Source organism: Anthonomus grandis, chromosome 10, assembly GCF_022605725.1.
Source record: "Anthonomus grandis grandis chromosome 10, icAntGran1.3, whole genome shotgun sequence".
Taxonomy (NCBI): Eukaryota; Metazoa; Arthropoda; class Insecta; order Coleoptera; family Curculionidae; genus Anthonomus; species Anthonomus grandis.
In genome coordinates this window covers 7,735,049-7,762,874 of record NC_065555.1, presented here as the reverse complement: position 1 = coordinate 7,762,874, position 27,826 = coordinate 7,735,049, and the positions used below count along the sequence as shown (strand labels likewise).

General features: G+C 30.4%; 1 protein-coding gene across 3 annotated transcripts in view; it reads right to left on the bottom strand.

The window, feature by feature from the left end:
• LOC126740941 (signal-induced proliferation-associated 1-like protein 2) overlaps positions 1–27,826 on the bottom strand; it is a 90,801-nt gene that overhangs the window by 2,349 nt on the left and 60,626 nt on the right. For 2 of the 3 annotated variants that reach the window (XM_050447140.1, XM_050447142.1), the window contains exons 9-23: positions 22,282–22,510; positions 22,009–22,165; positions 21,738–21,892; positions 18,564–18,776; positions 18,269–18,404; positions 17,615–17,758; positions 16,946–17,189; positions 14,348–14,474; positions 13,259–13,412; positions 12,760–12,968; positions 9,349–9,516; positions 9,010–9,249; positions 8,054–8,198; positions 4,568–5,073; positions 3,293–3,483 (exon numbers count right to left, since the gene is read on the bottom strand). In XM_050447140.1, coding sequence (XP_050303097.1) covers positions 3,293–3,483; positions 4,568–5,073; positions 8,054–8,198; positions 9,010–9,249; positions 9,349–9,516; positions 12,760–12,968; positions 13,259–13,412; positions 14,348–14,474; positions 16,946–17,189; positions 17,615–17,758; positions 18,269–18,404; positions 18,564–18,776; positions 21,738–21,892; positions 22,009–22,165; positions 22,282–22,510 — 3,018 coding nt within the window. The remainder of the gene's footprint in view (positions 1–3,292; positions 3,484–4,567; positions 5,074–8,053; positions 8,199–9,009; positions 9,250–9,348; positions 9,517–12,759; positions 12,969–13,258; positions 13,413–14,347; positions 14,475–16,945; positions 17,190–17,614; positions 17,759–18,268; positions 18,405–18,563; positions 18,777–21,737; positions 21,893–22,008; positions 22,166–22,281; positions 22,511–27,826) is intronic. The other variant, XM_050447141.1, reaches the window with a different exon arrangement.

Below are 27,826 nucleotides of genomic sequence, written 5' to 3'. Positions count from 1 at the left end.
AGCAAATGTTTTTAGGATGGGTAATATGAAAAACCTGTTGTAGACACATTAACTGTTTGACACTCACGCGTGGCCGTTAGTTATTTGGAAGATTTCAGTGCGTACAGGTGTCCACATATTAGAGCGAAATTTAACGTTTTTTCAATCTGCTGCTAATTTTGTTTGGAAAAGGTATTTATTGGGAGATTTGAGCATTGGGTTGTTAATATAGTATACCTGTGAGTATTTTCTAAATGTTGAGTGAACTTTTATTAAATGATTTTGTCTAGTTTTTTTATTATTAATTTTTTAACATAAAAGCTCGCTCTCAGGGGTGAATCGGGACAATGGTCCGTAAATGCAAAAAAACGCCTGGGACTAAGGTCTATCAGAATTATAGTCAAGAACAACTGGAAAAGGCTTTGAGGCAGTTCAAAAGAGGCCAGATAACTCTTCGAGAGGCAAAGGAGTTATATAACATCCCAAAATCGACATTACAGCGTCATGCGAAGCAGAAGCCAAAGAAACAAGGTGGTCAAATAATTTTGACAGGAGCTGAGAAATCCAGGCTGGTCCATTTAATAGTACTGGCGGGAGAGTGGGCGTACCCAATGGAGAAAACTACTATTTGATACATTGTAAAGGAATATCTTGATAGAAAAGGGGTAAGAGTGGCGAAATTTAAAAATGATATGCCCGGTGTTGATTGGGCGAATTTGTTTTGTGTCCGACATAAAGAACTTCTGACTGAGAGACTGTGCGAGAATATCAAACGGCCTTGTACAGTCGTGACTCGGGAAACAGTAAATAAATACTTCGATAATCTCCAAACCAACTTGCAAAACGTTGAACCTGAGTCCGTCATTAATTATGATGAAACATGCTTTGTGGATGATCCCGGACGGAAAAAGGTTATCGTAAAAAGAAAAAACAAGGCATCCAGAACGGATCATCGATTCAACAAAACAATCGACATCAGTAATGTTTGCAGTAAGTGGTGATGGTCATCTATTATGGTCCCCCATTTGTTGTTTATAAAAGCGAGCATCTATACGATACCTGGTTGACAAATGGGCCACCAGGTGCGCGGTATGGACGAAATAAAAGTGGCTGGTTCGACCAGCCATTGTTTGAAGACTGGTTCATTTCCATAGCTCGACCTTTCTTAAAGAGGCGTCCGGCACCAAGGGTTGTCATTGGCGATAATTTGTGTAGTCATTTGTCGCATAGGGTGATTGACTTATGCGAAGAAAATAATATTCGGTTTTCTTTTTTGCCGCCAAATTCAACCCATTTAACACAGCCACTTGACGTGTCCGTTTTTGGCCCGATGAAAAAGGCTTGGAGGTCAACTCTAGAAGGTTGGAAAAAACAATACAAGGGTTCTTTGCCGAAGGAGTATTTTCCAAGCCTACTAAGGCAAGCTTTAAGCAAACTAGAAGCAACTCTAACACAAAATATTAAAAGCGGTTTTCGTGGCACGGGAATTATTCCCATCGATAGAAATCAAGTTTTAAAAAGGTTGCCACCAGAAAGAAACCTCGAAGAAGATGATCCTAATGACTGGACAGAATTTGTGGTAGAAGTGCTTAACGAAAACAGGAATGCATGCAAGCCTACTGTAGCAAGGAAAAAGAAAGTTACAGTCGAGCCAAGCAAAAGCATTTCCACCACAGATTTTTTAGAAGTGCAACCGCAACCGTCAACAAGCAAGACAACAGTGCCTCAAGACTCTCAAGAGAACGACATTTTCGAACTTGAGTCAGATAAAGCAGAATCTGAAGCAATGGAACTGGACGAGTGCTTTGATGTTCAGCATCCAATGGAAAATAGCATTGCCACTGACTATTTTGTCGAGGTTAAGTTTAAGACAAATAAAGTGGAAAAATATCTTATCGGGCAAATTAAGCGACTCTTTGGTAAAAGTTTTGAAGTTAAATTTCTCAGATCAAACCGAAAAATTAAAATTGTTTTATTTTTCCAACAGTGGAAAATATTTGCATGATTACGCCGGAACAAATTAATAAAAAACTACCTAAACCAACCGAATTGCGATGAGGAGGATACAAATTTCCTTTACAATTAAAGTTAAAATCTTATGCCATCTAATATCATTATATTATTTCTGAAAATATTTTTTTTTAATGTGGTTTTTTTAAGTTTGTAACTAAAAACTGTAAAATAAAGACTGTTTTGTATTTTACTGTAGTATTTTTTTTGTTTTTATACTTAAAAATATATTTTTTTTAAATTTTTGGTCCCTATTCACCTCATACGCGGGGAGACAGGCATTTTACATGGCCTAAAACGGCGCGTCGCGATTCGCCCCAAAACGGGGTCAATCGGGACACCCTATATTTATTTATTTTTTTTATAATCCATGGAAATTAAAAAATAATCGAATACATATTTCTGCTGTTGTATGGACTACGGTCACTTTCTGCTAAATTTTAATTTTGTTCGGCAGTTGTATAAAAAAAATATAACATAAATATCTAATAGTCGACCCGATTCACCCCGTTTGACGGTACCTGATATATTTTTTAATAAAGTTGTTTTATTATTACATATTAAATACACGGACTTTTTTAAGAAATTAAAAAGTTAAAAAAATAGTGAGATTTTTGAATAGGACTATAGTGTATATTAAAATAATCAGCATGGGGTTTTCAGGAATATTTGACATAGAGGACAAAATGCTTAATGGTCTAAGGGCAATAGGCTAAGAAATTATTCTTATGGTCGCGATTTTTCTTGCAAAATGAATTTATTAATAATATGTACGAATGGGTTAAAACAGAAGGACACACAGAATTTTATATATTTAACAAACAGGCATTCCACTCTTTTTGTGTCCAATTTTATAAATAAAAGATTTTTTATTAAACTATCCTGGTCTATGAGCTGAAATATACCCTCGATTATCAGCTCTGTTACTTTTATAATTGTTGATTAAATTATTATTGTATATTGAAATGCTGTTTGATATTTTATAGTAAAAAAAATTAATCCAAAAATATGTAGGAACTTGGTGGCAATATCATAATGAATATATTCCTTGGGAATGTTTTACAGAAAACCATCTTTTTTCGTGCCCATAGCAATTACGCCCCGTAGCGACCGAGTTCAGAATTTAAAGAAAAAATGATATAAAGAAATTTATGGAACTATTTTAATTATTTAAAAATTTATTTAAGATTTATCATCTAAAAGTGTCGATTCGTAATAAAACCATCCGAAAGTTTTTTGACTTACTTAACAGAATACTTAAAAAGGAACTACTAACTAACATTTCATATAGTTATTTACTTACGAATAAGAGCTAGACAAATGCGAGTCCAAACGTTGCGTTCCAAGCAACTCGTCATCCCAGCAACGTTTCGATCCTACTTTTTCGTCGTCTCCATTAATTTGTGTTGACATAACTCTATTAAAATTAGCTACCAAACTAGGCCAATCATTGTCCTCGTTTAATGGCATTGAGTCCGTAAATGGAATACCCACCTAAAACAAGATTTAATAAATTAGATGGTTGAAAAGCGACTAAATATTATACCTCAAGAAAAGTTTGTCCATCTTAGAAAATGTAAGAAATCACATGGCAGGTAGCCATACAAATACCACTTTTTGTCTTATTATTGTAATTCTGGCAAAAAAATCAATACTAAATTAATACTCGAACTGGCGGTAATAAAGGAATTTGTTAACTAATATTTTATTGTAAAGATGATTACAGAGACGTGTTGATAAACTTAAATAAGGAGAATAGTTTTTAATGAATGTTTTATTAAGTTTGAGTTAATTAAAGAGAACTGATTTATTTATTAAGAATTGAGTGAATCCATTAAAATTCTTGATCAAAACGGGAGAAAGTAAGAGCTAAGAAATCATTTAAAAAAACAGCAAAGGGTCAAAAAGGTCTGGACTTTTCCAATGCAGAAAGTTAAGTTGTATAACATATTTTAAATATTTAAGTCTTGGAAGTAAGAATATATATTTGACAAAAATATCTCTCGCATATTAGTGAGGTCGGTTTAAAAAAATTAGTTTTTATAGGATCTGAAATTAAACAGTAATCTGTTGACCATAATACAACCATAACAACTACATATTTATAATGTATAATCCAAATGTGCTCTTGATAATATTAACAGAGAAAATTCTACCGTATCCAATTTAAATATGTTTATTATAAAATTGTTAATTTTATTGCAACAGTTGAATCAGCTAAGTTTCGGTAGGTAATTAGGAAATTGTTCACATAAAGAACATAATTAATTGATAATAAGAATTAATATTAATGATTTTAAATTGATTTAATTAGGTTTTAAACTAAATTTTAGTAAAACTCAATCCTTGTTTGCAGGTAAAAAATCAATAGTCTATATACATCAATCAAATTTTCAGTTCAAATTATTTGTTCTTTTTTTAATTTAATTTGATGATGCTTCTTATAAGAGAAATATGCCATTTCAAAGTGAGCGTCCTACTCAGGTCCCACTCAGAACAGCAACCTTTCTTTTTTCCAAATTTACTGATATATAGTTATTACTAAATACAACATTATTATACGTATTATTAAACTTACCTTATTTTTACTAGGCGAAGGTAATGTATCATCTTTCGTAACTCGAAACTCCCCCGGCAAAGGGCTCGAGTTAGTACTGGCATTAGAAATCACAGTCGCAGGTCTGGCCATGGTCAGAATTACCTCCGGTTGATTTTTAGAATGCGCCACACTCAAACCATTTAAGTTTAAGTTTTCTCTTGAAGATGAAGAATAACTATTTTTAGTGGATTTCATAAGATTTTCTCTTGATGATGACGATCCACCAGTTTTACCATTAATCTTAAATAACTCTTCGTTTGTGGACTCAGAATTTATGTTGATGTTATCAGGGTTAATAAGCCTTAAGAGTTCTTCTTGAAAATTACTGGATAAGTTGGCGCTGTTGCGATTAGCGGCGGAGCGTGAACTTACACCTGGGCGTAGTTTAGCCTCGCCGTTTAATGAACGCGGACTCTGAGTTCTTTGGTTATGATTGGACGGTTGGTGTACTGGACGACGACTACGTGGTGAATGACCGCCACTACCTATAAATGTTTTGTTATTAATAAATATATTAATTGCTTTTTTTTACATATATATTATACAAAGTAAAATAGAATATGTAAAAAAACTTTAGTGATCTTCATATCAATAAATATCTTTCCTTTGTATTAAGTGCTCTGAAGAAATACTTCGTAATTACGTTCTCATGAAGTATTTAAACCGCATCGAATACAATCCTGTTTTTGGTTTTCATTATAGGGTTCTAGATCGTTATATGAAAATTGCCAAATGATAGATGATATATATTTTATTTATATCATGACCTAGTTCTTCTTAGTTGCATCTTATTAATTTTGTCCAGATTATTTGTTTAGCATTTTTCTTTAAGACGCTCTTTTCTCTTATTTTCTTTTTCACTAGAATATAAATTCTATTATTTTTATACTTTGTATTGAAGAAACAAAAATGTTTATACAACTTCCTTCCTAATCTCAATATTAGCATTGACACCTAGATAGAAAGAACAAAGAATTCCAATCTAAACTCGCTAAAACTCCAATTTTGACAAACAAAAAGGAGTATCGGAGTAGGAGTTTTGTCGAGGAGTACGGAAAAGATATTTGGAATTAGTTTATGATTTCGCATAATCTAAATTAGTTCCTGGACATGTTTACTAATTAATCATTGTACACCGTATTAACGTACAACATTTCTCAATTAAATGGAAGTTCAGAAAACTGAGTGGTGGCTAAAGAGGTTGACACGTGAGATCCATAATTACTCATTTCAACTAATATCATCTTTAAGCTAAAATTGTTTCATGAATGATACCAGAGGCTCTTCTAACTTACTAGAGAACTTAAAAGTAGTGTAGCATATTGGAGATTCATTCTTAGGAGACTGATGAAACTTACAGGCTAATGATAAAATAAATAAAAATATAGAATAAAAAACAAAGAAAAGTAATGCTAAATATTAAAGCTCTTTCCACTTAAACCATTTACGTATCTTCTCCTCTAAATATTATGAATTGAAAATAAATAAATGGGAATGTGTACTTCAAATGACATGACGTTTCGGAACCGTTTTTCATTCGACAAGAGTTTTCATGGTAATTCAATCCGATACGATCCGAAATAAATTGATTTTAATTTTTTATCGCATAATTGCTATTTAGAGTACTCTTAAAGTCAATATGCCATAAGATAATTGATCATACAGCATTTAATAAAAATTCATTAACATATTTCCAAATCTAACATTAATAGAATGAATCTGACGCTTTTAAAAAACGCTTTTTAAATGTGTCTTTAGTTTAATATGTGTTAGTTATTATTAAAAAAGCATTGCAATGTGCACAGTTCAATTCAACAATGCAAACCAAATGTATTTCTATGTTCTGCCTTAGTTTATTTAATCATCAAATATGATTTATCTGCTTTGATTTACTTAGGATAATGTTCTAAGTGTAATTAAATTTATTAGTAAATTAGTTCTCGTGGCCTCAGTTTGCTTAATTTTTTTTTTGTTGGATAACACCAAAGATTTTACAATTATCATTATTAATCAAGGCGATCTGCTTCGAGGGTTACTATGTATGTTTTTGGCTTTGGTTTTTACCAAAGCTGTGAATGTTTGGAAAAGTGCGATTTGTGTTGGTTTACAGTAACTTGAAAAATTAATGCTAACATTTACAAGCATTTTTTTTCATAACTCTCGACGTGGGTTATTAAGACAAAAGTGTATCGACGAACTTAATTCTTTATACAGCGAGAAAGCATCATTCTACAGCACCATAAAAAAGTGGTATGAATTTAACCGTGGTCGTGTTCGCTCTAGGACGAATTCCGTGAAAGTTGCGCAAAATCAGGTGTTGTGCCAGAAAATATCGATGCTGTGCCTGATAAAACAAGATCGTCATATGACATAGCGTCAGATTGAGGCATCTTTGAACATTAGCATGACAAGCATCAATAAGATACAGCATACCCTGACAATCGCTTAGAAGAAAGCTCGTGTTGATTGGTGCAAGGAAGTGTTGAAAAAATACGTTCAAGGTGCATCAAAAGCTGTGTATAATATCTACACAGATGATGAATCAAGGATCTATGCATATGAGCCTAAAACAAAACTACAAGTAAAACCAAAAACTGAGTGTATGGGTTTTTCAAGATGAGCCAAATAACAACCAATAAAAGTTGTTCGCGAAAAAAATACACGGAAGCAAATGATTGCTTGTTTCTTCGGTATTATTGGTCACGTGGCGACAGTGGCGTTAGAATAATGTAGGACGGTCAACTCTGAATATTACACAACCATTTTTTTGTCAAAAGTAGTCGTAGAAATCCGAAAAAAGCGGAAGAACAAGCAAATCATTCTTCATCATGACCAGGCGACCTCTCTCTCAGGTATCGGCTCTAACAAAGGAACTTTTGACTCGCCAAAACATCGAATTGATAGGTCATCCGTCGTACAGTCCTGATTTGGAATCTAATGATGTTGTTGATGTTAATGTTGAGGTTGATGGATTCAAAACGCATATTTTGGAGCGGAAAAAGAGTTTATTGATCATCATGGAGGATATTTTGAAAAACAATAAAATCAATATTTGCCTTTTTATTATTAGGCTAGAAATATAAACAACCTTCGTATATATAGTCTTATAGTCTCTTCGTATATGATCTCATAGAGATCGAAACGTCGACAAAAATATATATATATCGATAGTCTTAAGTAGTTTTTTTTTTAATTATAGCCAACAAAAAAAGTTAACCTAGCTTCAATATTTAATTAAATCTTATTTAATAAATATGTTAGGCAAGTAAAATAAAAATATATTGCATTATTAAAATAGGTGCAAATTATTATACTTTTCCTAGTTTTTTACTACAATCTGAAATACTTGTGCAGTTACTCAGCGCGATAAATTTTATGTGCACAATGTTTAACGTTAATAGAGAGCTAATAATCAAAAATGATAAAGAACATAATAAATACTTATACGAATCTCTATTTTCTTACCTGTAGATAACTCATCCTCACTGCCAAGCAAATTAATTCTATCACTGATAGAACTGTCGTGGGACACATTGTCATTTAAATTAATTCTCGAGTAGTCTCCTTCGTGTGATGTTTGGTATTCAGCTACTTTTGGTGGTCTGGTTACCTATATAGTCATAATAAATATTCGTTAATAAATTCTTAAAAAAAAGTCTTATAGGATTTCAATTACAATAATTAAATTTATATTAAACCTATGCTGAACTGAGAATATGTATGTTGACAAATAGTTGAATAATGAAATGTGGTTAAAACTTTTATAAGATAAACAGAACATAATTGAGCGACTACAAAGAAAATTCAAAACATGTATCAAATATTTATACCAATAAAAACTTAATATTAATAATGTGTCAGAAAGAAGATATAGCTACAATAAAAATTAGTGTAAGAATATACTATGTACTGTTATACATGTAGATATTTGAAAATATGTATACATCTATAACAATCATTATATGTTATTCTGTAATGTTGGAGTGAAGCTTGAGGATTCCGTTATTTTTGTTATCCCTTATTATTTAACCAATAGAGGATGTTTTTTATTTTAAATTTAATGGATTTTTTTTGTTTTTGTCTTGAAATAAAAAATATGCATTCAATGTATTTTTAATAATATCAATAACAACTTTTTTTTTAATTCTACTGGAGTTTCAAAGATATTCCAGTTATTAAAGTTCTAAAAAAAATATTTTATTACGACGGGAAAAATGCATAAAGTTATTCAATGTTTATAAGCATATGCGCTCCATGCAGTTCTTGTAGAGCGTATAATAAAATAATATGTTGTTGAACAATCATTGTGGTTATTCTTTTAAAATAAAAAATTAGAATCTTAACTAAAAGGAAATCTTTCAATATGTTTATAAATAAAATGCAATTAGCCAAACATCATTACAAATATCAAGAGAACATACTTGTAAATAATCCGCATTGTCCTGCTGCCTCAGCCGTTCATTATGTTGTTTCATAATATTATTTTTTTCGCTTTTGTAGATTTCCCTTGTTAGGTCTAATTCACTGTTATTCCCATGTAAAGCAGCACTCAAAGGCTGCTGAAAATTAACATGCTGTAGTGGCAGGCTATTCGTAAAGTGAATTTTATTATGTTGTACTGTATAGTGGTTGTGTGATGTAGGAGGAAGCTGGACAATTGTCTGAAATACAGGAAAATTGTATTTGAGTTGTACATGATGAGGAAAAATAGAAAGTTGTATAGAGTATACGATAGCTTTGTAGAGAAAAAAATATGTTACCTGATGGTGGTTACTTCTTTTTGGAGAACATGGGAATGTGTTATTTGAGTGTTGTGGTGTTCTAGGATTGCACGGTTTCGTTGGGACAGGTGGTGGCTCTAAGTCCTGCATGATTTCGTACCATTTGTCGTCACTTGAATAGGCGCTGGATGAACCAGGCATTATACCCTAAAAAGTATTTTGAACTATTAAGTCGAACAATATCTATAGCAAATAATAACAAACCAAATATTAAAAACAAATTAAATCTTCTATCCATCTTTGAGAATAGCAATCATATAATTTATTTCATAATTTTTAAATAAACTAAAACCTTTTTTCTGGTTCTTTAACTTTTCCGCTCATGTTATTTTTTTTGCTTGTTTAAGTTACTTTACTATGTTTCTTAAAATAAAAAGGAATTAAAGAACGAAAAAATATTTTTTTTGGCATATCTGATGAAGATCAAATAAAGAAATAACTGAAACATTATAAACCAAAGAAATTAACGTTATGCCTTATTCTTTGCAAAAAAGAAAAAATATATTAACCAAATCACAAAAATATTAATTTTTTATTACCTGATTTTGTTAATTATAAAATTTGTATACTATTTTTACTGTTCAGTTAAAAAAGTTCCCTTTGTTTAACTTAAATACATGGGTATAAGTTATTTTAGATACAATAAACCTACACTTAATAGAACCTACCGCTTCTATGCTTAATTTTCGCTTTTTTATTTTATAAAAAAATTATGTTTATACTTAATAATTATGTTTTATACTTAGTAAAATCAACTAACGCGTGGATAAATTTATGTGAAGATATCGCCGCTTTACAAACTGTAATTAAGAAACTTAATAAAAGACTTAATTTTATTCAAACAGCTTTATTTGGTAAATATATTAAATTTAAACCCTGTTCAGTTATCGATACATTTTCCGGCCTAACTATCAACCTTCGAATCGGCTTCGAAATGAATTTTAATATTAGTAAAATATTAACACTTCTTTTCTTTATAGTCATATGGTTGAAACCTTTGGTGTTACACTCAAATCACAAGACAGTTTTACCACTAACCAAAATTCTTCATTTTACTCTCAACGCGTGTTTCGCTAACGATGACTTAAGATCTTCGGGAGACGATTAAACCATTAAGACATTAGACATTAAATTAGGTTCTAATATTTTAATCCCCTGGTCTTATTTTAGCGTTCTTGGTTCTTGCATTTTTTTTAGTGTTAACGGGAGCATCAGATTCAGCTTCTTCAGGTTTCTTTATCCCCTCTTAGTTTTTAGCTTATTTTATTTATAAAGTAAATAAACTCAAAGTTAACATTGTTTCAATATTTATTGAAGCTTTCCCTCTCTTACTGCTTGTTGATCATTGTGAAAATTATGTTCATCATTATTATTAGACTCATTGATATGGTTCAATTTAACATTTTTGTTTAATAATTCACTGTAAACCACATTAAAGGAAAATACATATTTTGAAAGCTAATAAAAATAAAGATAATTAGGTTCTCCCAAACTTTAGTAAAAAAAACTTTATTTTACCTCAAAAATTGCCTTCTAAAGCTTGACTAAAGAGTATGGGGGAAAGACTTAACTTGAATTGATGGAAACTAACTGAGAATAATTAACTTTAATTGAACTATAATATTCCAATCCCCTGGTCTTATTTTAGCGTTCTTGACTTTTACATCTTTAGTGTTATCAGGAGCATCGACTCATAAATATTAAGTGCTTCTGCAGACGCCTAGAATGTCAGTATATCGGGACTCGTTTTTATAGAGCAGTGCAAGTCCGTGGAGTCAACTCCCAAAGCACGTCTTTCGCTGGTGTGTTTCACTGGTGCTACTCGTGATACTTGAATATAATAGGGTTTGCCCATTTTTAAAAAAAAAGTAAAAAAAGTTAGATTTAGCTAGCACGTTTCCCCATCTCTCCTTAAATTATTATTTGATAGTTTTAGCTTATTTTATTTTTTAAGTAAATAAATAATTAGAACTGATATGGTTTAGTGAAGATCTGTTTTATTTATAGTTGCTTGAAAAAGTTGGACTGTACATTTCCCGTACCATTTCCTCAAATTCTTTAACCATGATGTTCTCCTTTTTCCTGAAATTCTCGTTCCCTCTGTAATAAGACGTAAGATCTCATATTTTTTGGGATGTCTTATGATATGACAAATATATTCTAATTTGCGTTGTTGATAGTTTCATCTACTTCTAAATCTTTAGCCACGCGATTGAGAAATACGTTTTTACAAATCCTGTCTACCCAAGGGGTACACCCACATCTCAAATGATTTTAGACGTTTAAGTATTATTTCGGTGAATGTCCATGCTTCCATGCCGTACAAGTTTTTACTGATTAATACTCTTATTATCTTCACAAAGGCGGCTCGTGTTTTCTTTATTCTAGTTTTGATTTCCACAGTGGGGTCACACTGATCATTGATGTTTCTACCGAGATACACTTAGCTTTGTATCCATTATTACAATCCTCAATATTAGGTTCTTTGCTAATATTCATATATTTTTTTTTACTGGTATTGAGTTTCAAGCCAAACCGTACAACTGTCGTTTATCGTATTCATTAGGATTTGTAGATCTTCGTTATCAATGACAATAAGTGTATCACCAGTGTATCTGATATTATTTATGTTAACCCGGTTAATACCAATTCCTTCAGTGCCATCAGGCATCAGTTAAAGTTTAACTAAATATTTCCTCTGAATGTAAGTTCAATATAAATCAATGGTGACAGAATGCATCCCTGACGCACTCCTTACTTGACGCACCTTCGTCCGATAGTTGGTGTTCTACCCGTACTGCAGCTGTTTGGTGCCGGTACTAATCGGCAATTATACAAATATCTTTGACATCTATCTCTGTTGTTTTTAGAATTTGTAGCATCTTGTCATTACGTACGCTTTTCGAAATCGATTGAACTAAGGAACACACTTCGGTTAACATATTAACGGTAACACAGTAATTGGTGGTCCTGATGTAGCATCAATCAAATCACATCCAGGTCTTTCATCATCCAAAAGTTTTCCAATATATTCTCTTTACCTATCAAGTTAATAATCTATATCTCTTATTTTGTTTCCATCTTGGTCTGCTATATAGTGGATTGGCGTCAGTCGATTAATGCCGTTAACTTGCTTTAGTTTATATATAAATGAAACAAGTCGTGTGTTCCCACGTTAAGTTTTTCATCTCTTTACATTCTTGTTATACCAGTTGATTATTATTGTAAAAATTAAATTCATTATTAATACTGGACTTTGGTACAATTTAGAAAGTATTTCTTTACCAATTCACTGTATATTATATTAGAGAAAGTTATGTATTTTTAAAATCCAATAAAATAAAGATAATTAAAATCCCTCAACCGTTAGTAAAAAATAATAATTTTTACCTCGACACCGTTACTATGAAATCTCTCCTCTTCACGGTGAAAGGATTTACTGCTGCTTCCAGTGCCATAGCCAGAGCTGTTACTACTCCTGGGAGGAGAAAAACTTCTCTCATAAATCTTTCGATGGTTTCCAGACACTGCTTGTTGGATTTGAGGAGGACGTCGCGAATTTTCTTCTTGCAAATTGGTTGCCATGCTTTCATAGTCACCTGTAATGATTAGTTCAATACTATAAAATTATGTCAGAGCAAAACAAAAATTTTGACCCACAATAAAAACTAGGCTTCTTCATGCCAAATAACATAAAAGCCAAATTTACTTATTTTAAAATAAACAATTTAATCATGAACTTGTAAAAAAAAAATTTTTGCTGTAAATTTAAGATTGCAAAACTAGAGGTGAGACAAAAACAGATCCATGCAATCCTTAAACGCTTATTATTAATATTTTTGATAAGACATATTGTTTATCTTAGAAATGTTTTACAAATTTAACTAACCTTCATAATTTGTTTCGTTATATTTACAATTTTGTAATGTACATCCTTTGCGGGGGGATCCGTCTTGGAGGCAAGGTATCACAGTTAAAGTAACAGTCAATGAAGTTTTAAGCAGATCCACCATTTGGTCATATGTTAAAGTGGCCACTGCAACCTACATTTTTTAATAATTTTATTAAACTCAATTGAGTATAGTTCAAAACTATTCAAAATTTAATAACTTGGGCTATACTAGCGTATGTTATAATTTAATCGATATTCTTGGCGATTGCAAAATTATTATTTCACACACAGAAAAAAAATATATAGGAAAGTGATGAAAACTTACAAGCTTTCTATGCTATTTAAATTTATAATCATTAGATTTATACGCTAAAATGCCACCCTAATTATACTAGAGAGCCCATATACCCTGTGAAACCATCTTTTTGATTGATTAGGTTTTAAAATTACATCTACAAATTGAAGGCTTATTTTTCTTTAGATATTGTTTTTAAAATTTGAAGAATTTGCATGTTTCATCCCTAAAATATTTATAATATAAATGGACATTACGTACTTTAATTTCAATTAATCCCATAGAATTTTTTTTTTCTTAAACCAATACTAATTTAAATTATACGATCAAATATATATCTTGATTTTAATTACATGCCTTATAAATTGTTTTTCTTTGTTACATGTTTACTATTTCCAAGTAAAGATTGTGAAACTTTGATTATTTAATATAGAAATAGAAACGTATGAAGAAAAAACTCTTCTTGCCTACATGGAATTTTAATATGTAGGATAAACGGTAATAACATATAATTATTTCTGATCATCTTACGAGCATTTATTGGAAAAAAAGCAATTAAATAAAAAATCTAAGGCGCTTCTATGACAGACACGGATACGTAGTAAGTACTGTTTTTAATACTAATATAGAGATAACATATATTAATCTGGCTGTCCGCTGCAAATTAAATATTTAACCATTTTTTTAAATAATTAGAAAAATATCCAAGCAGAGAAATATAGTCATTATCATAAAAACCATTTATTTAATAACAATAAAAAAAATTTTTTATAGAAAGTATGATTTCTTACCTTACATATTTCCACTAATCTAGAATTTTGCCTTAATCCTGCTTGCCACGCTTGTCCTTGGTTCTCGACTAACGTTACAATACCATCGGGTTGTACGTGAAAACCCAATTGACCCATAATATTACGACTGAAAAAAAAATCAACAAATTTTAAATTCAGTATATGTATTTAATTTTTAAAGTGCTATCTTTAGCTTAGTAATTTAATTACACAGAGTAATGCAAAATATATTATAATTTGGTGAATTTCAAAGATTTTTTCCTATAGCCCATTCTTTTTTTACTGGTTTCAATTAGTATTTTTGATAATAGATTTTAAATATACTTTTTAACTTAAAATGATATTTTAATAATGATATTTTCTTAAATTATATTTTAAAAACATGCCTTACAAATGTACATTCAAATTTTAATTAACAGTGCTGGCAAAATAGAAAAAAAAAAGACAAACTATGTTATTTTTCAATGATCTCATCTCTTAAATATATTTAAATCAATTTTCGATAAATTTTGTTGATTTTTCTTTGATAGCCAAAAAGGCCTTAAAAATTATGTTAATTTCTTTAACTTCTTTCCTATCAAGTAGATTTGGATTTTGAAAAATAAAAAATTGAAGATCGGCAATTTTTAGATCAACAAACCTACAATTGGGCTGAAGGAATGAGAACATGAGAACACCCGCTAATAGAGAATTGGCGGTTTTTCTTATAAATTTGATTTGAAAACTTCTCGTTTCTCTTTGATAGGTAAAAAAATACTATAAAGAAAAAAATAGATATATTATATAACCCAGAAAATTGACTTTAAGATTCCACAAAAGCGGGTTGTAACAAACCTATAATATTCATTAAAAAAAAATAGCCATATTACTTTTGTTGATTAAAAAGCCCTTAAACCAACCAGGTTTTCTCTACTTTATTGATTCCTTTTTGACTTGGTCTTATTTACAGTAACGATAGGCTCCTATACTTCCTTCAGGTTAAGGCTATCTATGAAAGCTTGAAAATTTCGTATACTATCTTGTTCATGAACAATAGAGAAAAGTAAAAGTATTTATATGTAACCTTCCATGAAAAATATACAGTAGAACTGAAAAACAACTCGTTTTTACTTGCTATTTTCGCCAACTGCAGACCTCCTTAGTTAAACGTAAACAGACGCACAAAATGCAACCTACTGATGCTAATGAAGAGCTTAAGCGTAGTGTTTTAACTATTGAGAAAAAAATGGAAATTTTAAAATAATTTAACAATAACTTAAGTGTTACTGTGTTGCCAAAAGCATATAACATTGGAAAACAAACGGTTCGTGACATTGTGAAGTAAAAAAGCAGAATTACAGAAACATCTCTAAAAAGGTCTACTTTTCAAGAACTTGATGCTATGAGTATTAATGTGTTAGAAGGGGTTCCAATATCAGGACCTAAGTGTGCTAGGCAAGGTGAAAAGTTTCACAAGCAATTGAAAATTAAAGGCAACTTCTCGGCATCTTCTGGTTGACTTGGCAAATTTAAAAAAACGTCATGTAGTATGAGAATTAGCTGCACAAGTAGAGAAATTAAGTGCTGATGATGTAGCTATGGTAGAACATTAATTATTATTAAAAAGGCAGCTTGGATAAATATGAGTAATTTTTTAAAAGAGGTTTTTCCAAAAAGTATAACCCAAGTTTAGAGCTTATCTAAAATAACATAATCTTCTACCAACGGCTGTACTGAACAATGTGTCATCGCATCTTCATGTAGAGCAACTAAAGTCAGCAGATATATATATAGGACATATTCGGTATTGTTATAGGGAACATGAAGGGGCTCTACAGGAAAGTCCTTATTGGGAAGAATGTGACATTGTGGAAATTTAAAAGCGTCTAGATTTAGAAAAAAAAGTTAAAGCGCATCACATTAAAAAAGCAGTTCAGAAAATAATGACCTTAATAGGTATAGAAGATAAAGACAGTAATAACTTAAGGTGACAAAATCAAAGGTTTAGAAGAAGTGAACAATAAGGAAAGAATGGGTAGAATGTGATCAGCAACAGAGTATCAGATCATGGATAACGATTATCTAAATAACAAGACTTTTTGAAAATGTTGACAAAAGTAGTGATGATAAGTCATCGAGAAGCAAGGGATACAGTAAATGTACTTATTCAGTATTTTGAAGAACAGCCTGGAGCTGATGACGTTCGTGTACTTCAGCTTAAAAAATAAAGAAAATTATAAAGTGTAGAAATTATGAAACCCAACAAAGAAACAAAAATTAGGAATTTGTTACATACATAAATGTATACGTATGTGTCTACATAATATTGTTTAATGTATACCTTTATACTTAGCATATACATTGTGAAAAAATAATAAAACTTATATTTCTTGCTATATTTGTTTTGTCTTCCTTCAGACATCGATCCAAAATCCTTAACTAAGTACTGTTTCAATTTCATAAAATTTGCCCATCGCCTTAAAATAGATTTAAACAGATAAAAGTTTCTGTAAACTTCATCCAATCCAAGTATAAAATACGACGACTACATTTGCTTTAAAAGTCAATTAACTACAAGCATAATTACTTTTTATGCAATAATAAAAATATATAACTTACCTAATAGAAAATTCTTTGGCTTTAAGTCCTGAAGTAACAGCCTCGAGTCGAGCCATTATTTCAACTAATTCATCGGTTTCTCCATGCGAGTCTCTCATATGAATGGTCATACATTCTCCTTGGTGGTGATAGATTCGTAAACTGTTCGTTTGTAATGACCACCCCAGTATACTTTTACATGGAGTTACGAATGCTATTTGTCTACTCTGTTCTTCAATAAGAACAAATGTGTCCGAAGATATACCTAAAAACAAGATTTTTTATTAAAGAAGATTTGAATAACTTAATTCGAAAATAAGGTTCCATTAAAATAATTATAATGATTACAACTGCCAATATCACCTGGCGTTTTTAATTCGCAATTATCTTTAGAATAGTTAAGGGTTTAGTGTATATATTTCCTATTTCAGAATATGCCTTTGGATCTATATTACATTCTAATGCTAAACATTTATATTAAATAAATTTTGACCAAAAATAGGTAAACCAAAGATCTTTTGTGAAAAATTCAACCTAATATCTATCGCAAGTTTACCTACAATTTCTTAATGCAAAGGAGAATGATTATTCGAAGAAAGAGGTTATTGGTGAAGGTTGCTTACTCTAAAAATATATATTCTGTAAATCACTTATCTAAATTAAATAAAAATACATATAATCAAAACTTACCTAAGAAGCATTCGATTTGTTGCCCTTGACCGCTATCATCTAATAAAACCTGCCATAAAATGGCACCTCTTTGGCATAAGTCTGGTATAAATCTTGGACGGACTTTGTCTTTCTTTTTGCTGCTGAATATTGCTGTAACATAACCTGATATCATTATAACGAAATGAACGTCTATCAAAATTTATTAAAATATAACATATTCATGAAGAACTGGACCAGGAACTTTTTTTTAAATTTTGAACCAAATAATAGCTAAACGTATAATTTTTATGCAAAAAAATAATCATATTCAAGGTTAGGAAAAATTACCAGAACGGTCGATTATTTCAAAATATACAGGGGTTATCAAACAAACGTCTTATATAAAAAAGGTAGGGCTGTTAGGAAAAAATGTACAAGCTTTTAGTTTTTTGAATGATCTCTTTTAACTAAGAAGAAATATGTTATAATTATACCGTCACAGTAGTACTTTAGATAATTATTATTCTTTATTGATTCATCTAATGTTGTACCACCCCTTTCAGATTTCATGTTAATAATTTACAATAAATTAAGCGCGAATTAAAGAAATAAAGATATAAGAGCTAAAGACGCCTTTCTACGTAGTGTTTTATAGCGTTTTATTTTCTTTTAATACTTAGTAAAGAAACTTACAAAATTTTTGTCCAGTATCAACAGGCGTATTACTAGAATGATGCGACACCAAATCTTTTAAATATTCCTGCCTCGTTCTAGTAGCCATTGTCACGAATTTTTCAGATCTATGTGCCGCATTCTCTGCATTAACAATCTAAAAAAACATTTAGGTAGGTATACTTTTCTTAAATTAGAATTATTCTAAATGATTTAGGTTTTTGATGTAATTAAGTAATTAAGTTTGGAATAACGTAGCCAGAAAGAAGAACTAAATGGGTCTGAGAGAAACTGGTAATAATATGTATTTACATACCTTAGCTAACAAAAATTCAGCAAAGGTTTTGCCTTTGGGGAAAATCGCTCCTTCCTTAATAGGTGGTCCGAAAACTTCAACTTCCTTCGATCGAGAAACGGCAACTTTATAGTGTGTATTTTCCGTGCACGGATTTATAGCATTTACTACTATAAATACGTGCTGAAATTGTGATCTTATTCCTTTTGGCGTAAAAGGAAGCGCTCCAGGTTCCTAAAAAAAGTTGAGGATATATATTATTTAAAAAAACTATAGAAGACCGTATTAATAACATAAAAGTTGGTTGCATAAAAATTGTGCTGAAATATATAAGCCTGTAGTAATAGAACAAGTAACACATTAGTTTAAAAGTGGAAAACAGAGAACAAATTAATACTTTGAAACAAATAAAGTATATGTGATAAATTAAAAATAGATATCTGAAATTGGCTATATCTGTTAAATAATATGTATTCTAGTAATGACACAATATTTTCTTATTTGTACTTTAAATATTTGTTTTAAATTTGTTACTGTGTTTTTTATCCGTGTTTTTACATCCATGTACAGAATCTACTTAAGAAACATGTCTGCTGAATAAATTTTCTCCCTACCATATATCATTTAAAACAGAAATCCAATCGAATCGAAACAGTCTTACTGACATTTAGTAATACAAAAAATTACAACAAATAGTTTGTTTTTAACGAATGAGTATAAATTAACTACTATTTAAAAGGTGAACATTCTTTTATGTGATTAGGAAGATAATTCCACATTCAAATACTTGTATATTCAAATCATTTTTTAAAAGCTGAATTTCTATGTATAGGGATTGTCGGTACTACTTATACTAATGTTTAAAATTATTATTATTTTATGTTATATGACATACAGAGTGACCCGAAAATATACCGACAAGCTTTAAGGGACATTTCAAAATCACTTTTTTTTAATAAACACGTCCGGAAATGAGCCTTTTAGGCTGTAGGGCAAAAAACTTTTTAATACTTATTATGTTGCAAATTTGTTATTTTGCTTTAGTGAGAAATAAATTATGGCTTACAATTATTATTTAAAATGTTGACCATTTGCTTTAATACAAATATTGCACCCTCGCGCCAAAATAAGGAACAGTTCATGTTTTGAAGCATGACCTTTAGAAAGTGCCATTCAATTTGAAATACAAGAGAAAAGAATATGCTCGCACTGATTATGGAATGAAGCTATCCATTTAAAAAAAAATTATTATACAGGGTGTCCTTAAAGTAGACGTCCAAACAAAAGAAGGCGAAAGAGGAAGTCATTTGCAATAAAAAAAAACTGTATATATTATTATCGTATTGTTAATGGTTTTAAAGTTCTTACCGTTTTTGTGTTTTTTATAAAAATAGTGTCGTGTATTCTGTAAAAAAATTAGAAAAATATTATCCTCACGTATTTGCTTGCTATTTGCTCCGATTATTGCCTTGAAGAGTGTACCTTTTCAAAGGTATTAATTGCACGCATAATTGCTACTGCCACTACTTAGAAAATGATAATTGTTCAATGTGTTTAAGTTATACTTGCCAATTTTTGCATTTGATTTGATGCTGCTATAAAGAACATGTACGATTAAAAATTAACATCTATCAGAAAAAGTTATATTATTTAATTCAGATTTTCATACGGTCAAATAAAGGTTTTTTAAATAATTTTTAAAAATGATGCATCGTAATAAACAAGACCCTGAATTTTTTTTAAAAAAATTGCGGAATAACGAAAGGATTTAAAAAAAAACAGGGATTCTAATATACACAATTTACATTATTGGGACTAGGTTAATCCTAAATCGTGAGAAATTATCGTTCTCAGCGTCAGTTTTCAGTCAATCTATGAGCAAATTAATTGGACCATTCGAGCTTTCAGGATAACTTAACGGCTTTCCTAAGGATAGGAAGGAACTATCCAATGACCGCCTCGATCACCTGATCTGAACCCCACAGACTTTTTCTATGGGGATAGAACTTTTCCAGATAGTTATTTTGAAGTAAATTTTGTTTCTGTCAGCCTCACTTTAAACGCAAATTATTAATCCTAAAAGAAACATAATTTAGCATCAAAATCATATTTATCAAACGGTGCACTCTTTCGGGCCACACTTGCACCAAATAACAAGCAAATAAATTATTTTTGTACATGATGCATGAAGCAATATTTATAAATATCAGAAAAATTGTAATAACTTTTAAACCGTTGGATAATAATATATATGATTGATTTATTGCAAATGGCCTCCGGTATCGCTTCCTTCCGTTTGGACGTATACTTTTGGGAACCCCCGTATAACAACGCTATAAGAAATAGTTTAGTAGAATAATTCCAGTTCATGATTTCTGTTTTATACTTTTCCTGCAAGGAAATTTAATTATTCCAAACGTATATGTATTTCAAAGCATTTTTCTATTAAAGAATAATTTAATATAACGGAAGATATCTATTTTATAGTCTTACTAGGAAACTGCAAATTTCTCTTGTTTTTATGACGAATTCAAGTTTTTCTTAGTTGTATTAAACAAAAATATATTGCTCTCAAAAATTTCTTTATCTAATTTTCATAAAATTTTCCCTGATTTCCAAGATGACGCCTAAAGATGGTAATGGTTTTATTTTTAGCTTTTCCTATGATAAAAGCAAGTAGAGAACATCTAAACGAACAGGTACTCACAATATCGTATCCTTAAGAGAATTTATTTGTGTTATACTAATCTGGCCAATTCATTTGTCAACATTCTTATATTTATTAAAAATTTGATTGTTTTTAGTATATTATTTATAAATATTCTTATTATTTTTGCATTTTTATTATTGTCAATTCTTTTCTTGTACGTCTTGTACTGAATATAATTGTACTTATTTTGGATCACGTAAATGTGTCTCTAAAAATCTTTGAAAACCAGAGACTTTTTTGAAAATCCCTGTTAAGACGTCGTTGGTACGTCAAATTACTTGGAAGTTAGAACGACATCGTATTATTCATATTATGCCTAAAATAACTATAATTAACATATGAATGATACAAGAGTCTTAAAATTTATTATTCAATTAAGACAGATAAATATACTCCAGACGGCCATAAATATAATAGGAGAATTTATACAAGATAACGACTTTAATTAAATTAAAAGTTAATTTAATAAATACCATTAAACATACCTGAAATACGATCGTAACAATATCATTGCCGATATGTCTTTTCCTCAAAAGTTGTTGTCGGTTATTTGGCGTAAATGGCAACATCGTAGATACATGAAACATAATCTCACATTCTTGATATTGGGCGTATACAGAATAAAAACCCGTAGAATCCGCTGTAAATGAAAAGAATGAAATAGCTAATTAATAAACAGCAATTAAATGCAATTAGTAATATAATATATTTTTTTTATTCATAATTAACATTTTTCAGTACAACGTATTTACGAACCTTTGGTATCTAATCCAGCTTTATACTTATCAAAGCCTTGAAGTTTGACCTTTTTACCGATAGTTTCCAGAAACTCTGTAAATGCTGGTCCGGCATCTTGGTTATTGTACATTTCCTCTTCTGTTGACTGGCCTGCTTTACAGTACATTATTCCCACCTTAATACAAAAACTCTCATTATTGTTAAATAATTCAAATGTTTCTGGTAGTTTTAGAAAGAAGCCTTATTAGTAGCAACTTATAAATACTTCTATAAAATGATGTAGCAATTTACCTTATAATTATTAGTTAATCCTTGCTCATCTAATTTAAGCAATTGATCCACGGTGGTTTGATTATTTAAACCAAGCCTTAAGCAGCTAAGTTGTATTTCAGGCGTAACATATTCTAAGACTTCTTTGGTATTGAGGGTTTTTGGACTATTCGAGGCTTTTACATTCGGAATGGCATCTTCTAACACAGCTCCTCTAAGAGTTTGTAGCTCAGAGGTTCGAATAACTAACCTAAAAGAATAAAATAAGTTAGTGCTTAGAAATATCATTAAAGGGTTTATGTAAATTATAACACATTAAATGTAAAGTTAGAATAAAACATATTTTGTAAGTAACTGTTGAAAGTAAAGAGCTATTTATTTATTTATTTATTTTATTTTTATAATATATAGAATTTGGCAGCAATTTTTTTTTTCTTCAATTAGGAAAATTTGGTGATAATGTAGTTATTTAATCGGGACATTTGCTTGTTAATTCATTATTCATTTATTAATCTCACTAATAATAATCAAGTGGTTATCATAACAAAGGGTAGAGAAAGCTACGCGGAGTTTTCATATTCGGTATTCAGTGGATCCAGGTAAGAGAAATATTTTCATTTTTTATCAATTTGTTTTGTACAAGTCTTCTGTGTTTTATACAATATCCAGAAGTACCGAATAACTGTCAGGTTTAGCAGACGCTCGTGCGAAAGTTGGTTTTCTATCTCCTAAAGAAAAAATACTTTTGTTACCCGGCAGTTCTAACAAATATGTCAAGAGCAAAAGAGTTTTTTAAATTTTTTGTTAGTAGTTTTAGTAAACTTTACTTAAAACTCTCAATAATTATATTAACAATTTATGCTTTGGGATATTTCGCCCCTTTTAATCGTTTAAAATACTGTACTTATATTTTGAAATTTAAAATATAGTACATTTTAAGTCTATTTATTTCATTTCTTATTTTTATATTTTTAGATAGTTCAATGGATGATCAAGAAATTATTAAACCTGACCAGCATCGACAGATAAACTTATTGTTTTTCACGGTCCACCTGGTTCCAAAAGAGAATTGATACATTTATTTCCGAATGAAGTAGTAAATCCTATTAACAAGGCATTATTTTCATTTAAATCTCATTTGATATCGTAGTTATTTTACCATTATACGAGCGATATAGCCGATATGTAAAAAACGAACTTGCACAGGACCTCTCAGTCTATAAGAGAAATCGTACATCACTTTTATTCTTGTTCCCTTATTCTATTTAATTAAGTTTTCCTTATTCTTCCAATATAAACTATCAATCCCTATTTATATTTTAGGTAATTCTGTATAGTAATAAATAATTTAATTATTTTGCGGAAATCCTTCTGAGATCTTCCGTATTCACCGTATTCTAACAGTGTAGTGTTACTTGGATCCCCAAAATAAGGATATTTAGGCATGTGTTGTTCTTCAAATAAACGTTTCATTATATTTACAGGAAGTAGAGACGAGTAATATCATAAAATAAAGATAAAAATAATAAAGGGTGATAACATTGTTGGTAATACGTATCCTGTTTATTGATTTTATCCAGGTAGAATAAACAATATCGCCAATAATTAATACATCCTGCATTGAACATGATAAACATTTCGATTTTGATTGCAGTAAGAACTTTTTCACTGCGCTAATGATTTTAACGTATTTATTAACACTATATAGTATATTAAGATTGTATACTTATAGTAAAATTATTTATGTTTATGTTAAGACCTTATGGTTTAAAACTAAAACATTTAATACAAAATGTGTGACTAAAATTTAAAAAGTTAAGAAAACCTATGGAAAATATGCCTAATTTTCTCGGTAAAATTAATTTTAAGAAACAAAATACGCCTAAGAATTTTACCGTTAATGCTATATTCCAAAAGAGTAAAATCCACATTTATGATACAAATGCCTACAACTACATACGTAAATCTACCATAACATTAACTTAATAAAAAATAGAAAATAAAATAAATCTCATAACACAAACTATTACAACTCTAACAAAACTGTTCAAAAATAATAATCTAATACCAAAGTACGATACGTTTAGTAATCGGAACAAAAAATGTAAACATCAAAAACGATTTAAAATTGAAATATAAGGATTAGGTAAATCCTTTGAGTGTGAATTCTAATTGTGAAATTTTTGTTATGCGTCAATTTAATCGAAAGTGAAAATAAACCTAAATTGTTGCTATTATAAAGAAAAGGCTAGGAAAAACAAGAAATATTTTTATTACTTCTTGGCTTGCATGTTTATTTTATTATATTGCCCTATATATTACTAATAAAAGACAAAATTTAACTTGACAAACAAATATAAATATATAATGAATTGAAAAAATATACGAAATTTTATCAGTTCAAGTTCTGAAGTTTTACAAATGCTACTACTGATTGATTTTATTTTTTTAATAATTGTTAAGAAACTACACTAAATTATAATATACTTGGTCAAACAAAATATAATAATCAGATAAGACTGAATCTTTTCAAACAGTAGTAGACATAAAAAATGAAAGCAAAACCGGGCTTCCTGCCATTGTTGTGTATGCAAAATCCTTAGACATAACAGACGGAAATACGAGAATATATTAACTGACCGTGGAACTTTTTGCGTTGACTACTAGGTACTTAAATGAAAATAGGCGTATGCTTTATTTTATTAAACCGTAGGTATACAGGGTGATTTTTATAAGAAGGTCATGCTTTTGGGGGATGATAGGGGACGTTCAAATATAACTTTTGATATAAGACACTATGGGTCGGAAATGCCTCAGAAGTAAAATACAGGGAGTTAAAGTTTTTAAAAAAATTAAGAAATGAATTTTTAGTTTTTTGACTGTTTAAGATATCGGTGTCAAATTTTCTCAATAAAGCTACCTAATAAAGATGCTTTAAATGTAAAGAGTAAATGTTTTAATTGCAACCAGTGGCATAGATCAGATAGGCATTAGAGTAATTTTTTAATAAAAAAAAATAGTACGCCACTGATAATCAAAAATTTTAAGAATCCTTGGTTTATTTAACAGAAAAAAAGGTATCCTGCATCTTTTTCCCAAAAGGCGCCATTTTATCAGAATTTAAAAATAAATAACTTTAATAAAAACTAAGGAAAAAAAAATTATTGGATAACGTTAAAAAATACTAAATAATAAATAATAATAATTAATAATTAATTTAAAAGGTGCTCAAAGTGGCCGCTATTTTGTTGGATACAGAGCCTGCAGCGTAATGTTAAATTGTCCTGAATTTTCTGAATAACTTCACCCCTATCTTTAATTTCGGTATTTGGTCTCGCACGAACTCATCGAATTCGCCGAGTGTGCATATCTGCTAACTCAATGCCACGCAAATTGCAAAGAGGAACATGATAACTAAATAACTAATAGCTTTGACGGTTGCTAGGATATTTTTGACATACGAATCAAAACTTTGTTATAAAATCATTTTCCTGATTAATTTAAATAAGGTAGTTGTTCTGCCGTTGCTTTATTTTGAATGTTATGGAGCGATTTACGTGGAATGAATTGGCAGATATGCATTTAACCCTTGGTGAATCTAGAGGAAATGCTGTATTGGCTCGCGCGATTTATGCTGAATGTTTTCCCAATCGAATGGTCCCAGAGAGAAGATTTTTTCTTAAGGTCGACAGGAGTCTACGTGAGAGAGGACAATTACAAGTAAGTACCTACTTAAAAAAAATAAAAACAAAAAATTAACATGTACTTTTTGTTTTAGGTGAACCCAGGCATAAGAGTTCATGCAAGACCTATTCGTGATAATGTTGAGGAGGAAATACTTCACAATATTGAAGAGGACCCAAATACAAGTACCCTAAAAATTGCTGATCACCTGAGGATAAGCCAAACGTTGGTTTGGAAAGTTTTGCATGATAACCACCTTTATCCATTTAAAAAACAAAAGGTTCAGCATCTGTTGCCCCAAGACTATGCTATGTTCGCGTTTGCCACTTGGTATCTTCAACAAGGGGCTGAACACCCAGACATTCGCCAAGCTATTTTGTTTAGTGACGAATCAACGTTTTGCCGAAAGGGACATTTCAACCCAAGAAACAATCATGTCTAGGCTGATGAAAACCCTCATGCTAAATTTATCCGTGGCTACCAACAAAAATTCTCTGTGAATGTTTGGGCAGGCATTGTAGGGGAGAACTTGATTGGTCCGTACATTTTGCCAAGACGTCTCATTGCAGGGAATTATTTGATTTTTCTTCGAGATGTACTGCCTGAACTTTTAGAAGATGTGCCAGTGGATGTTCGGCAAATAATGTGGCTTCAACATGATGGTTGTCCGGCACACTATCGCGTTGTCAGGGAATATTTGAACCAAAGATATCCTAGACGTTGGATTGGGAGGGGAGGCCCAGTGGCTTGGCCAGCGCGCTCGCCCGATTTAAATCCCTGTGATTTTTATTTGTGGGGTCATTTGGACCAACTTATTTATTCTACACCTGTGCCAGATGAACATGATCTTTTGGCTCGCATTGCAGTAGCTGCAGGCGAAATTAAAGATAGGGGTGAAGTTATTCAGAAAATTCACGACAATTTAACATTACGCTGCAGGCTCTGTATCCAACAAAATGGCGGCCACTTTGAGCACCTTTTAAATTAATTATTAATTATTATTATTTATTATTTAGTATTTTTTAACGTTATCCAATAATTTTTTTTTCCTTAGTTTTTATTAAAGTTATTTATTTTTAAATTCTGATAAAATGGTGCCTTTTGGGAAAAAGATGCAGGATACCTTTTTTTCTGTTAAATAAACCAAGGATTCTTAAAATTTTTGATTATCAGTGGCGTACTATTTTTTTTTATTAAAAAATGACTCCAATGCCTATCTGATCTACGCCACTGGTTGAAACTAAAACATTTACTTTTTACATTTAAAGCATCTTTATTAGGTAGCTTTGTTGAGAAAATTTGACACCGATATCTTAAATAGTCAAAAAACTAAAAATTTATTTCTTAATTTTTTTAAAAACTTTAACCCGCTGTATTTTGCTTCTGAGGCATTTCCGCCCCTAGTGTCTTATATCAAAAGTTATATTTGAACGTCCCCTATCATCCCCCAAAAGCATGACCTTCTTATAAAAATCACCCTGTATAAAGTAGGTACAAAAGAGACTGTTTAAATTATAAGTAAATTTAAAGAAATATTTCGCGAGAAATAACGGGAAGATATTGGAAACCGAGGAGGTCCTAAAAACCGCTAATCGATGATTCTATAATATTTTATGAGTGAAATCAACGTCATTTAACAAACATATCAAATATTTTTAATGAACTTATAGCACCTGATCATGAGTTTTTTCCAGTTTTTTTTTTGGTTCAGAAATTATATTCAGAAAGTAGGCTAGAGCTACATGACAAAGTTTGCAAAATGAACTTTTGTGTTTGCGATTAAGTTTAGTTTATTACAGAGCGAACGTGGAATTTTAAAGCTCAATTTCAGCACAAATTTGTATTAGTGACTATTAAATATTAATAAAAAAAGATCTTAATA